The 14,030-nt window shown below is 39.6% G+C and overlaps 2 protein-coding genes across 7 annotated transcripts in view; both read left to right on the forward strand.

Moving 5' to 3' along the window:
- The window catches only part of si:ch73-63e15.2 (protein strawberry notch homolog 2), a 79,138-nt gene extending 74,371 nt beyond the window's left edge, over positions 1–4,767 (forward strand). For all 4 annotated transcript variants that reach the window (XM_049589053.1, XM_049589054.1, XM_049589056.1 and 1 more), the window contains one exon: positions 189–4,767. In XM_049589053.1, coding sequence (XP_049445010.1) covers positions 189–1,369 — 1,181 coding nt within the window. In that variant the 3' untranslated portion in view covers positions 1,370–4,767. The remainder of the gene's footprint in view (positions 1–188) is intronic.
- A 2,664-nt stretch (positions 4,768–7,431) lies between these two features.
- The window catches only part of tjp3 (tight junction protein 3), a 39,072-nt gene continuing 32,473 nt past the window's right edge, over positions 7,432–14,030 (forward strand). The window contains exon 1 of one of the 3 annotated variants that reach the window (XM_049589060.1): positions 7,432–7,618. Coding sequence is in view for 2 of the 3 variants with exons in the window: in XM_049589062.1 (XP_049445019.1) it covers positions 12,204–12,287 (84 nt within the window). In the remaining variant the exon portion in view is untranslated. Of the gene's footprint in view, positions 7,619–11,859; positions 12,288–14,030 lie in introns of those variants that run through there. The other 2 variants (XM_049589062.1, XM_049589058.1) reach the window with 2 other exon arrangements.

Consider the following 14,030-nt stretch of genomic DNA (forward strand, 5'->3'; position numbering starts at 1 on the left):
TTGCAATACAGCTTGACATGAATGTTAACTCAACAATGTGAGGATACTCGCTGTTTATTCAGTGTCTGGTCTTTATTTCTATGCGCTACACACAGAAAAATACACAGTGTCCGAGTGTTTAGTCAACAGTCTTTTAGTATTTACCTCACTGGTAACTCTGACATGACTGTACTCTTCCTCTCCCCCAGGCATCAAGATCCCAGAGAACTGCGTGGCCCGTGTGCGGGAGGAGCTGTTGCTAATGGACGAGGAGGTAAAGAGGAGACGGAAGGAGAGGGAGCAGCAGGCCGTGGAGCAGCGGCTAGCCGAGGAGCGCATGCGCAAAATGGAGCAGGAGAACAAACACCTCCTAGAGAATCTGTTCAACCCTAAACCCATGCTCACCCAGTCCCTGGCTCAGTCTCTGGCCCAGAGTCAGATCTTCAAACAGAAACTGAACCAAAACGCTCTGCAAAGGACACAAACTGGGGCCGTCTCTCAGCTGCAGAGACTGCAAGCCCAGTCCGCTTTACAGCCGCCCTCCCAGAATCGACCCCTGTCGTCCTTACAGAGAAACCCCACTCAAACGCAGCAAAGGACCCTTAACAGCTGGAGCAACAATTCCACCCCCGCCAACCAGGGCGCCGTCCCCAACACGGTTAACATCCGCTCCAATTACTCCCAGTTTTACCCCCAGTCCTTTTTGTCCGCTTTCCCACAGCTGAAGAGCCCGTCACTTCCACTCCATCAGACCACACTGTCTCCCAACTTGTCTTCCAAGAATCCCCTGGACGAGATCTTGGACCTGACTGTGAGCTCACCGTCGCCCTCGCCGGACACCACGGAGGGCGGACTGAATCTGGACAGTCTGGCGGGACACTCTGCAGCGTTCGGAGATGACTTTAATCTGGAGTCTCTGATCTCTCAGACTGCACCGAGTGCCCAAATACAGCAGCCTCTTTTGCTACAGCAGCAGCAGCAGAACCACAACCTGCTCGCCAATAACCACCAAGACTTATTAGATTTACTTGACTTGCCCCTGTCTCCACAGATGCCCACACAGAAAGCCAGCCCTTCATCCTCTACCTCCTCCTGCTCTTCCTCCGCGTCATCCGCCTCAAACAACCTGGTTTCACACACCGGCCTCCTGCCTGCATCTGCCCTCATCCCGACATCCTCCTCCTCCTCTCTCTTCTCCAGCCCGTCCTCATCCTCCTCTTTGTTTTCCAACTCCTCCCCTCACTTCTCTTCCAACTATCTCCTCCCCCAGCCAGACTCTCTATCCCTACCCAACGGCCACTCCGGCGCTCTTGACGTTCGCGAGGCTCTGAACAGCATGCTGCAGGGGCCGGACCGCAAGTCTGTCATTAAGTACCGGCCGCAAGAGTAAGAGCTTAAACAGCGACGGCTCGTCTGGACTTTTCTTTAAGTTTTTTTTTTTTTTTTTTTCGTCTTTTAAAGCAGATTGTGTCTTGTTTGCTGCTGTCTTACGATCGCACCCTCGGACCTACTCCCTCTCCCCTCAGGGCCTATAGTCACGTCACTGCCTGTCCTGCACTCGGCTCACCCTTCTCTTTATCCACCTGTAGCATTCACCTGCTTGAGGCTGTGTTAGCGGGCTCCGTCAATATCAGATTTCTGCACCAAAGTGTGTCCTCCACAACCAACGGCAGCTGTAAAAACAAAACAACAACACAAAAAACAAGAAGTGAAAAAACAAACTGTATTTTATTGAACATATGAGCTGTCAAAACAAAAGCTCACTCATCAAGGTGTGGAAATCTAACGAACCTCCCGCTGCTGATTTTACGAGGTATGATTGGTGAAGTTGCTGGAAGCTCTAAATGCCTTTCACCAGTTGAAACCGCATCTTTTAGACTTTGCTTTACTGTTACTCCGCTTCATGGCCGTTTGTCTTGACTAAAACAAGGCTGTATGCAAGGCTTGGTTTGAGTGAAACAAAAGATCGCATCGAACTGGAAGATGAGAAAAACAACAGATGAAATCTTTTTAGCTGATTAGCCATGAAATGCCTCATTTATTTTTTTTCTTCTGCGCGCTCCCTCTTGTTTCTCTCCCGGTTTGTATGAACACTAGTGTGAGGAAAAAGGGAGAGGAAGAGCAGTCTGCTGTTGCAAACAGTGCCTTTGGAGAAATCTTTCAATGCAGTGTTTAAAAAATCTGTGTAGCCTAATGTATAGATTTGTACTCTTGAGCGTTGGTTTTCATTTTAATTTAAATATGGTATATTTGTATTTAACTTTTAGCCCCTTTAGTCAGTCAGTCAGTCAGTCAGTCAGTCAGTCAGTCGTCGTTTGTGTTACACTATGCTGGTGGTTGGTTTCAGGAAGAAGCCTCCATTAAGCCTGTATGTGCTCGTATGATTGTCTGTGTAGCTGCTCCCAAAACAAGAGTGGTGTCCCTTTTTTTTTCTGTGTCTGTCTGTCCCTGCCTGTTGATGCGACAATGTGCTACATGGTCAGCATGGCACAGATTATCAAGCAGTGCGGATAAAAAAAAAAATTGTGTCCAAAAAAAATTCTCACCCTTTTTTTTTTTTTTTTTTTTTGGTAAGCATTTAGTGATGTGACTCCTGGTTTTATCTGATTTTGAATTTCTCAGGAAAGTCTCGAGTGCTTTGTTGTTGGTTTTTTTTGTGTCATTTTGACCAACAAACGTATGGAAATTAGTTTTTAAGTTTCAGTGGATGACGAAGAATTTCAAGTTTTTATCGCCGTGAGGTCTGAAAAGAAAAAGGACGCAGATGTCTCATTAAAGGTCCAGCGTGCAAGATTTAGCAGTGAAATGAAACAAAAACACAACTCTTATGGTCAGGTGATTATAAAAGAATGAAAACACAGATATGAATATTACAGACGTCCCGAAATCCCTCACGATGGACCTTTAAATTTGTTTCCATTTCAGACGTAAAAACACTTGAAACGTGCGAACGTGTGATGTTCACTGTGTATGATATTTAAAAACCTGTGAGATCCGGTCATCTTTGTGTGAAAACGATGCACTGTAGTGAGTTCGTGACAAAATCTCGGTTTCAAGTGATCTAGAAGCAATAAAACCATATTCTACACTTGTTGTGAAACAGAAAATGCCTACGTACTGTTTACGCTCAACAGGCAAAGCTTTGTCGTTACCTTTGCATGGTATGAATCTTCTTATTTCTGTCTGTGCTTCATAGTCTTTAGTTAAACAAGATACAACAATGCATACAACCTTTGTATAGTAAGTTTTCACGGGACGAGCGCAATGCGTTCTTGATGTTTTAGTCATCGTTATTATAAAAGTTATTGTTATTTATATTTAAGGGATATTTAGATTTTAGATATGTTATCCTGCTTATTAGAGTAGTCGACGAAATGTTTGGTCAGGGAAGTTTCTAGTTTTCAAGATTACTATAAGACAAATTCTATTATAACCTGCCACCAAATAAGATTGCACTGTTCTGTACTGCTGTACAGCGTCTGGATTTATTTCTGCTCATTTCAGTTTGTTTCTCAAATAAAAATCGTTTCTCTGACTCGTAGACCTTTTGTCAGGCCTCCAGTTCGCAGAGAGATACCAAAGTATTCCACGGGCACCCCTAAAGTTACTGGCTCTAAGATATCAGATCTTTTTATCAATCTCAGGAAGAAACCTACAAGAGGTGTAACGGCGGGGCGTTAGCAGAAATATATCATTTCTCCTTCTAACAGTGGTGAAACTAACCAGTACATGTGCTATTTTGTTCTTAACTGTGCTGTGACTCTTGCTGTATTTATGTTTTAGACTTAATGTGATGGGTTTATTGTTTGTCCTTGTGAACATGTCGGTGATTCGTAATGTTTATGCCTTCTTAGGGCAAAGATCAAAGGCTGTTTCTTTTTTAAGGAACATTATTTTTTTCTGTTTTCAGTTGTGTTCATTCATGTTAAAGCTGACAGATGTTTCGAGTCGATTCGCACCTGAGTTATACTTCTATGTGCAATGCATCTGTCCAAGCCCGCCCCTCCCTCAGTGTAACACATGTTCTAGTTTAGACACAAAGTATCTCCGATTCTTGTACACGCTTCTTTTATTTTTATTTGCAGCTTCTTAGTATAGCTTGTTTTCTGGTACAATCATTAATTTTGCTTTGAATATTCCTCATCGGGCACATTCCCAGACACCAGTCTGCAAAAGATTTGCCTTCGATTTTGTTTTATAGTCAAACAAATAAAGCTTTATGCATTTGAGGGATATGGACCGCATTTCTAGGAAGAAAAAGCTTTTTGTTTTAATTTGTAGTCATAGTGTAGTTAGGCCTTTTATCGTTTTATTATTATCATTTTGCACTAAGAATGGCATAATCAAGTTACTGTTCTGTCGTTGGTTATGATTGAGCGTTGCAAGCCTGTTGTTTTCTCGGATCTTTAATGGATAGCTCTGTGTATACTGTAACCATCTTTTTTTTTTTTGTTTCTCCACCGTTTGCATATTACATACATGTTATCACTCTCAACATAATTTATTGCTAACAGAAAAAAAACAAAAAACATGCTACTGATTGTATGTATTTTTAAACAAAGCATATTTTTTCTCTAAAAAAAAAAAAAAGAAACTGTGTTCAGCACTTTTATTCTGGGTTGTGCTTTTGTTTTCTATATATTTATAATTTAGATCCAAATGTATATATTGTAAAATTTGTGCCTTTCGACTAATTCTTTAAAAAGGTTTTCTACTCATTAAAGGAAGGACTATATGAAATTGCAATCTTAACTTTGTAAACAAATAAAAACTTGAAGATTGCTGAAACGGAGTCTTTTGTTCTTTGGGGTCGTCACATTCTTTCCTGCACAGGTTTACTGAGGCAGCGTGTGTCACATTTAAACACGTAACATAGAAAATAAACTGAAGTTATGAAACAAAAAGTGAAGGCAGAACTGTTACTCCAGTATCAGTATCACACTACACCTGGATATCATTTGATAAACGTCTCACAGTCGTGGGTGAGTTATCGAACATGCCTACTGAAACAGACCCTGAGGCCTCATGAGCTAAAGCTCCTGTGTGAAGGACTGTCATTAATTTTCCTTGCTGCAGTCAAAACACTGAAGAAAATCTTGACTTTGAACGTGTCTTGACAGAGACGTGTTTGGGGGCGATGGGGGGAAGCAGGATGAGGGGCCTTTAAGGAATGTGTGTATTGGTGCAGTGGGGGAACAAGTACTCAGATCTTTAACTCAAGTAAAAGTATAAATACTTGAAGAGAAACTTATTAGAAAAATATTAGCAACAAAATATACTTCAGTACCAGAAGTAAAGGTACTCATTAGAATGAATGACACATTTCAGAATAATACAAGTTACTGGATCTTAATCATTTGTGCAGTAATGTTTATATCACTTTAATGTTGTAGTGAGTCAAGGTGAGGCTAATTTTATTTACTTTATATATTGCTGGGTAGCCTGTGAGTTTCCCTCCAGGGATCAATAGCAACAGGATTTCACCAATATTGTTTTAACTTGCTCCTAAAACCTGGCGCCTCTTGGCTTTCACAAATGTAACACTGTAGAAGAAGAAGAATATGTATTTTATTAATCCTTGAGGGGGTAATTAATTTTTTCACTGTTGTCATATACATACCCAGGACCAACATACACACACATGCTCAACCAAGCCCTTTACATTAAGTGGAGGGATGTCAGAGTCAGGGGGCTGCCTTAAACAGGCACTCCGGGCAGTGGGGAGTCTGGTGCCTTGCTTTGGGATGCCTCAGCAGTGCCAGCTCCAGCCTATGCTCCATTCGAGGACTTGAGCCAGTGACCCTAAAGTTCCCAAACCAAGTCCCTATGGACTGAGCTACTGCCACCCCGTGCAAAGTCATCCAGTTGGCTGGATCTGACCCTTTGGTGGGCTGGTTCTGGCCGACAGGTGGTATCTTTGACACCCCTGATTCATAACATTTTCACACTTACACTAAAGATTTAACATTTCTCTGGTGCCTTTTGTAAAAAATGTATTCATATCTCCAAGTTCCCATCATATTACAATAAAGCCAGGGGCAATATGCAATATAATGAAGTAAACTTCAGCAAACGTTATCAGCTTTATGGTAGCATTTGTTAAGTTCAGGCTAACCATTGTACTTTTCCTGTTTTCAAATTAAAAAATGCCCAGCCTTGCTTGAGAAACATCCTGTGTTAGGGATACATGATAGTATCAGCACGTCATCTGTATCAGCCAGTATCAGCTTTAAAATGAAATACTGGAATCAGCCAACATGCTTTTTCTGCTTTGCACAATGACTGAATATTACATACAGTGAAAAGTATTGTATTTCATGTCTCTATCTGCTGGTGGGCCATCATGATGAGAGTATACATGTATAATATGATGTTAATTCCACTACAGATGAGATTTGATGATCACTAAAATTAGGTGGGGAAGGAAGTGGATATATCAGTATCAGTATTGGTTATCGGCAAAAAATCCATGTGTATATTAGTTCAGTGGTGCAGGAAGTATTCAGATGCTTTACTTGAGTGAAAAAATTAACGCTACACTAACAAACACTCAAGCACGAGTTACAAGTAAAACTCCTGCATCGAAAATATTACTTAAGTAGTCTAACAGCGTGTACAAAGTACGATCAGGAAAATCTGCTTATAGTATTAAAAGTAAAAGTACGGTGTAGAAAAATTAAAATAAATGTAATCACTCATTATAATTAAAAGGGAAAAAACCCAGAGAATACTAATAACCTATTTAAGAAGCTGGAACCAGGATTTTTTTTTTGCTTGCAAAATTAATTAAATGATCCTCAAAATAGTTTGTTTTTGATTTAATGTAATTTAATTTATTTGATTCAATTATTTTATTTTATTTCAATTTAATTTAATTTATTTTTTTCTATTTCACTATCAACCAGTCAGCCAACCTGCTTGAAAAATTAGTTAAATGACCCTCACATTAGTTGCAAATGTTTTCATTTTATTTTGTTTTTGTTTTTAATTTAATGTAATTTAATGTAATTTGATTTAATTGTTTTATTTTATTTTATTATCAACCAGTCAGCCAACCAATAGTTTCAGCTACACTTGTACATTTTGATAGCCTAAGTTTTGGGTGCAAAAATCCTAATTCGTAAAGTAATTTATAACTTAAGCTACTAAAAAACTGTAGTGGATTAAAAGGTGCAATATTTCCCTCTGAAGAGTAGTGGAGTCAAAGTAGAAAGTGGCATGAAATTAAACTAATATAAATATATATATTTATAAATATAAAATAATAAGTAAAGTACAAGAAGTTAAAATTGAATTTATATAGAGTATTTATTCCTCCACTGCACCCTGTGTATTTGTTTTCAGGCATCTCTTATCTGAACCAAAACTGGGTGGAGGATTTATTTATGAGGAGCACCAACTTCCTGTCCGCGACGCGGCACTCGCGTGATGACGTCGTGAAACTCACCTGTACGTGGAGCCTGGGACTCCTCCTCTTCACCTGTGCCCAGGAAGATTTAGGAGAAAGTTTTCAAAGTACAGGAGCAGTCACCGCGAACAAGAAGCCAGACTTTAAAGAAGATTTCAGGAGTTGTTGTTTTTCGTTTGTAAAACTTGGACAAGTCGCGTGAGACAAACTCTACAGGGCGGAAGTGAACAGGTACGTTAGCTTCACTGCTTGTACATACACAGGTGAAGCATGGCTGTCAGCCCACATCATCAGTCTGACGAGGAGGGGGAGAGGTTAGAAAGAAACATTTTAACATGTTGAACATTTTACTGAACTAACTTTAAAGATAATTTAGTATATTTATGTATAAATTAGACCCAAAATGGCTGCTAATGTTAGCCACGGAGCTAGCTAGCTAAGATTTAGCATATGGATATTTGCAGGACTAACAGCCTGATAGCTTCATAAAATATCCTTCATCGTGAGTAACTGAGGACAGTTACAGGCCTGAAAGTCAGCTGTGGTTGTGCTCATGGTGTGTGGTTTGTTAAAAACATATTATTTATATGTGTGTGTGTGTGTGTGTGTGTGTGTGAGAGATGACTGTCAGCTGCACTCTCCCTCACCTTACTGGTTCTGCCACAGATGGCAGGTTTCTACCTGCCTGTCTCAGTGTTTCACAATAGTTTCGACTTTGCATTCCCAAACAGCTGCGTCTTCCTTTACCTTGACTCCTAACAGAGTCTCCACTGATGGTCTAGACTGATTAAGGATGGCTGCCTTGTTGTGGAAAGTTCCCTTTGGTGTTTCAAGATTTGACTCCCAGATTTTGGCTCTAGATGAATCTTTCTCTCCCTGAAGAGAGCTGTGTGTTTTTTGTGGATAGACTGGATGAAAAATAGTGAAGCAGGGGTGCACCATGAGGTTTCCATGGTACAAAACCCATCTCAGGAAATAGCATAGTCTCATGGTGTTACAGAAATTATATTATTATCAGTCAGAATTAACCTTAAAGAACTGAAAACAGAAGGTTTGTTGTTGGTTGAATAAATGTTTCATTCCTATAATTGAAACTTGAAACCATTTTGTTAATGGAACTATGTGTAAAAAGTCTTCTCTTACACAATTACTAAAATAAAGGAGAGATTTAACGTCAAAGTGCAGCACACAGTGCTTTATAGTAAGGCCAGAGTGCTTCACATGAAAGTAGACATAATGGACATAAAACAAACAGGGCAGTTCAATATAAAAGGGCATTTAAAACAGTTTAAAACATGGATTAACTGATTCATAAAATCATAGAGTTGTAAAACTATAAATCATAAAATCAAATAATATTAAATAAGTTACAGCAGCTTGAAGTGTAAATAGAAAGAGTTTCAGACATGTATCAGGAAAGTCAGAGCTAGCTGAAGGCTAAAGTGAACAGATAAGTTTTTAGCTTTCTTTTAAAAATATTTATCCAGCTAGCTTCCCTGATATCTACGGGTAGTGTGTTCCATAGTTTTGGGGCGTAATTGAAATGGACACAGTGTGTTGACTGTCAACTTTTATATCACGATATAGCCTACCTTGAGACCGGTATATCGCAGCAACCCTAGAGTGAAGTTAGGTGATTTGAGACATCAGGTAAAATGGGACGAATACGGTTTTACGTCTTGGGATCTTTTAACTTTTGCAGCCAATCATCAAACATGTTATTATGTTGTTGCAACAAATGTGCTTTGCATGAAACAGTTATTTTAATTGGTCTGTATTAACTAGAATGGACAGAGCAAAGAGTCAGAACGTTACTTGTCCCAAGAACTTGTAAAGTTAAGACATGTGGCATGTTGATATTCTCACTTTGGTAATAAGGTTTGAGCTGCTCCCATCTGGGTGTCGATTTAAGGGTCCCAAGAACCAGTTGGAACATATATAAGAAGTCATCTATCTATCTATCTATCTATCTATCTATCTATCAAAAGGGCATAACAAAAATGGTTGTAGTATGTTGCATTTTATTAACTGTTTGACTTATAAAAATGTTTTCACAATACACATCACTTTTTATGGGAGAGAGATTTGGGAGAGTACTCGATGCATTCAGGTAAAATGGGACATTTTTATGAAGTGAAACCAGCATGTTTTTAGGCTGCCAGATGCCCCAATATCATGACTCATGCTACTATGTGCCACCTTGTCATATTACAGATATTTTTAATATTTTTGCCCCTTTAAAAAAAATATTAAAGAAGACATAGAGATTCCATGTCAGCCACAAAAGTCCAGACTTAGTCATCAATATTGCACCAAGGAAACAGAAAGCAAAACAACAGGGAAAGCATGGTAAAAAAAAAAAAAAAAAAAATGGGTAATCATTTTTAATGAGTAGTTAGGTTAAGTTAATGTTTTAATGAATTAATGACTGAACTGACAGATTGAGTTAACCATTAAAAAAAGGAAACAAACATGATAATCCCATTTTACCTTAACCGGCTCTCTCATATTGAACATGTCATGTTTGACATGTTTGAAGGTCAAAAGTTTCTAGAGTATTTTACTTTTATACGTGATGAACAACACGGCACACTGTTGACTCTGTGTGTACATGAAATACCTCGCCAGTAACTGATCGGAAAGATCCCGTTGCATAAAACCGCAGAACCATCATTTATTGTAATGGGTCTGGAAGAATTCAGCTTCGGAAAGTTTAGTGATCCAACTTCAAATCTCACACTTGTATTGCAAAATCAATTGCTCATCACTAAGGGTGCCCATCTGGTACTCTCAGTCATGGAACACTCTTCTCAGGACGGCTTCGTTATCCTCAGTCTGAGGTGCCTTATGTTTTTTTCCTTACTTTGGTTGCTAAGGTCCTCTGTGCAATGGGTTAACAAACTTTAATCGATTCCTTAAGTATAAGACTGAGATAAGGAGAAAAGAAATCTTAAGGAGAAGACTTAAGGATGCTTTGTGCAACCGATTTATTTTAAGGAAACCTTAACTCAAATTTAAAGGGAATTTTTGCTTAAGGTGCTTTGTGCAACCGGCCCCTGACCTTCAACAAAGTGAATCGCCTCATAGTATTCATCACCTCTAATCAATATACATCACCGCTAATTTATTTCTATTGATATCAAACAAGCGTTCAGCAGCTGACAGACTGAGGTCGTATGTTTGAGACTGTGAACAACACACTCCATTAACCTCCAGGTAGCTTTATGTTATTGTTTTACATTTCACAGTTCAGTCGCTTTAATATTAACAAACAGCAAACACACGGGTCACTTCCCCTTAATGTTCGTGTATTTCCATAACCCAAGGGAAGACATCTGTACGGGACTCCGGGTAGCTATAAAGTGGGTGTTTGCAGTGCTTAAACACTGTTGACAGTACATACCATGAGCAACTCCACTGTAAGTGGAAGCTACAAAGCCCCGGCCTGTGTAATTACAGCCACTCTGCTCTGTAAACCTCTGGAGTATTTGTCTTTCAAATTGCTATACTTAAAACAGGGAAGCTTTGCTGTTCCTCGCCAACCACCAACAGCTTTACGCTGACGTCTGCACAAGGCTTTATGTTTGTCTCAGTCATTAATATTTATCAGAGCAGCTTGTTTGCATGATGCACGGTTGAAGAATTCCAGTTATGTGTCAGAGTAAAAGTAGGCCTCTGTGTGAGGTGGAACAACAAGGTGCTCTGGAGTTGAGTCGGTAGTTTGCATGTTGGGAGGCACACAGGAGTGGCTGAAGCTTAAAATGACAGAAACACAGAACTGCTGAAAAGACGTGACACAGGAATGAGTGATTATTTACCTACTCGAGGGGGCACACCTTAGCTAAGTGTTTGTTTTAGTAACAGTGGCTGCTCTCTGTTTTCCTCAGTGTTAATAATTCAGCGGTGGTGCCCCGGCTGACCAGAGGCCAGCTGTTCCACCTGGCTGAGCCTGAGCCAAGGATGCTGCATCTGTTATTCTACCACTTAGTTTCAATCAGCCAGACAGAAACCGATCTGTGATGGATGTTCCCCAGTTTAGGGTTTGTTAAGCTGATAATATTGTTACCAGTTCTTGAGCACTCCTCAAGTGCACACACACACACACACTCCGCCTCTTTCTGCTCCCTCCTGGTAGACACATCGGATACGAGTCACTATGACTCCTGACTGAGCGGGGCACTGATAACCAGAGTCAAACAGAAATACACCGCAGCAGCACACCCACGCTCTGGGGCGTGCGCAAATGTCAGCCATAAAGGAAAGATGCCATCAGAGCTCTGGGTTGCCTCAGTGTCATTTCCTGTTCCTGAAACACCACAGGGCCTGTGTAGGAACCCAGGAAACTTTACTCAGGGCAAGCAGACCTATAGTGTAGCAAACAGCCTGTCAATTATTAACAGCCCAGTGCTCTCATTCCCCCGGCGTAACCATAGCACCCAGCAGACTGAAACTCAGCCAACAGCCTGGGACCTGCTGTGGGAAAGAAGTTAACCAAGACACACACATACCACTGACAGTGGGAGCAAGTGGACCTGTTTGACTCTATGAACCCGTCAGAAAGGAAATAACTGAGGATACAGATCATAAATCTGAAGTGACGGACATATCGGACGTATCTGTTGGAGGCAGAGGAATGTCAATTTGTCACTGGCTTTTTTTCATTTTGTAAACTGAGTACTTTTCTGTGGCGTCTCTCTGTGGATTGTTTGTGTCCTGGGGACTTCATCAGTGTCCGTGTGAGGCAGTGACACACTACATGGTCAGACCAGCAGGTGTTTTTATTTAATTGGAAGAAGGCAACAACAGTGTTATCATCATGAATCTGACACAGCGAATGAAACTACTCAAGCACTTTGGCTCTATGCCCCCGGAGCCTCCACCTCCGCTGCTGGTGGTGCCTGTAAGTGGATGGATAGTACTGTAGCATTAACCTCTATTCAACCTCTAAATGTGAGCCAGTGCTGTGTGTGCTGTTACAGGCCATGTTTGTGTATCCTAATTTATTTGTTGTGCAATAAATCAGTTTGCAGTTTTAGTTACAGGAACAGTGATGTTAAAGTCCTCGTATTTTAAACGTTGTCACCACCCACAGATCATTGGGCAGGTGCATCATTATAAATGGCCTTTTCATTTTAGTTAAGATCCAGAAGTTTTAATTGATGTCCACATGAGACAAGTCGTTAATTAGTCAGATTAAGTATAGAAAGGCACTGGTTTATAGAAGTAAAACTACCAAATGCTTTTAGCTTATTGACTGCATTACAAAAGATTATAATGCAATACCATTGAGTTCAAAGAAATTGATGATGATGTATCTTCTCAAATTAATTTTTTTATATAAATGTGTAATACTAATAACACCAGTTAGTCAGTAGTCAGTGTATTATCTACAGTAGGTGTCGGTCAGCTCGCCCCCAGTTTGGAGAAGCAGACAGCAGTACTGCCACAGAAGCTAAATAATGCACTGCTGTGGACAGGGGCAGCATAAAAACGTATTTTAGCCACATAAAAGAAATTAATATCAGTTTAAGTGTATGCGATATTAAGATTAATTTCACCGCTTTACCTTGCCATCAGACAACCTTTCCAACTGAAACCATTATCGAAGCTTTCTTCAAAGCCACCAGACTCCATTGACGAAAACAGTAATTTTATTTTGCAGAACACAGAGTTGCTGGTCTAACACTGCCTCGATCTGTTAGTTTGTGTTATTGTGTGACTCTGGTGAATCCAAACTGACTCTTTAATCCTTTTAAAATCAACATCAGTTTTCTTGTGCTGCGTTGAGACATCTTTCAAAAGCACTTAAACCTTGTAAAGGTCTGCAAATTGGTCTGACTTCTTTTGAAAAACTGTATTAATTATTATTATTTGATATTATAGAATATATCTAAAAAATTGTAAAATACAGTATATTAATATTTTGCAGGTTTTTTTTCAGGTCATCAGCATTTTTTACTCTTCTTTTTTGCTTATTTTCAGGTAATTTTCTGTAACTTTTTACTTATTTCTTCTTATTTCTTTGGCGATTTCTTGGTAAATTTCTGATTTCCTTCTTCCTGTGTTTTTGAAAGAAATCAAGCCCCCTAGCTTAGGTTGCAAAGGGTAAAAAAAAAACACAGAAGTCAAACAAAAACGCAAACAAACTAACTAGGGCTGCAACACTTAGTCGACTAATCGGTGACTAATCGACTATTGAAATAATCAGTGACTATTTTAGTAGTCGACTAATCAGTTTGAGTCATTTTTCATAGAAAAGTACTATAAAAGTACTCCAAAATACTCTTACTGCAGCTTCTTACATTCAAATATTGGCAGCTTTACACACTCTCCCATGACGGTGAACTAAAACCCTTTGGTGTGGGTATGAAACGAGACATTAGATGACATAATTTTGGAGTTTGGGAGAGACAGACTGATGTTTTTCAACATTTTAACACAATTTTTGATAAAATGATTAGCCGACTAATCGAAGAAATAATCAACAGATTAGTTGACAATGAAAATAATCATTAGTTGCAGCCCTAAAACTAACCTGACTGTCTTCTGCAAAATAAAATTACTGTTTTTGTCAATGGAGTCTGTTAGCTTTGAAGAGAACACACATGGGTCTAACTGCTTTAATTCCCTGTTGAAAAGGGCT

This window comes from Epinephelus fuscoguttatus, linkage group LG10, assembly GCF_011397635.1.
Source record: "Epinephelus fuscoguttatus linkage group LG10, E.fuscoguttatus.final_Chr_v1".
Lineage (NCBI taxonomy): Eukaryota > Metazoa > Chordata > Actinopteri > Perciformes > Serranidae > Epinephelus > Epinephelus fuscoguttatus.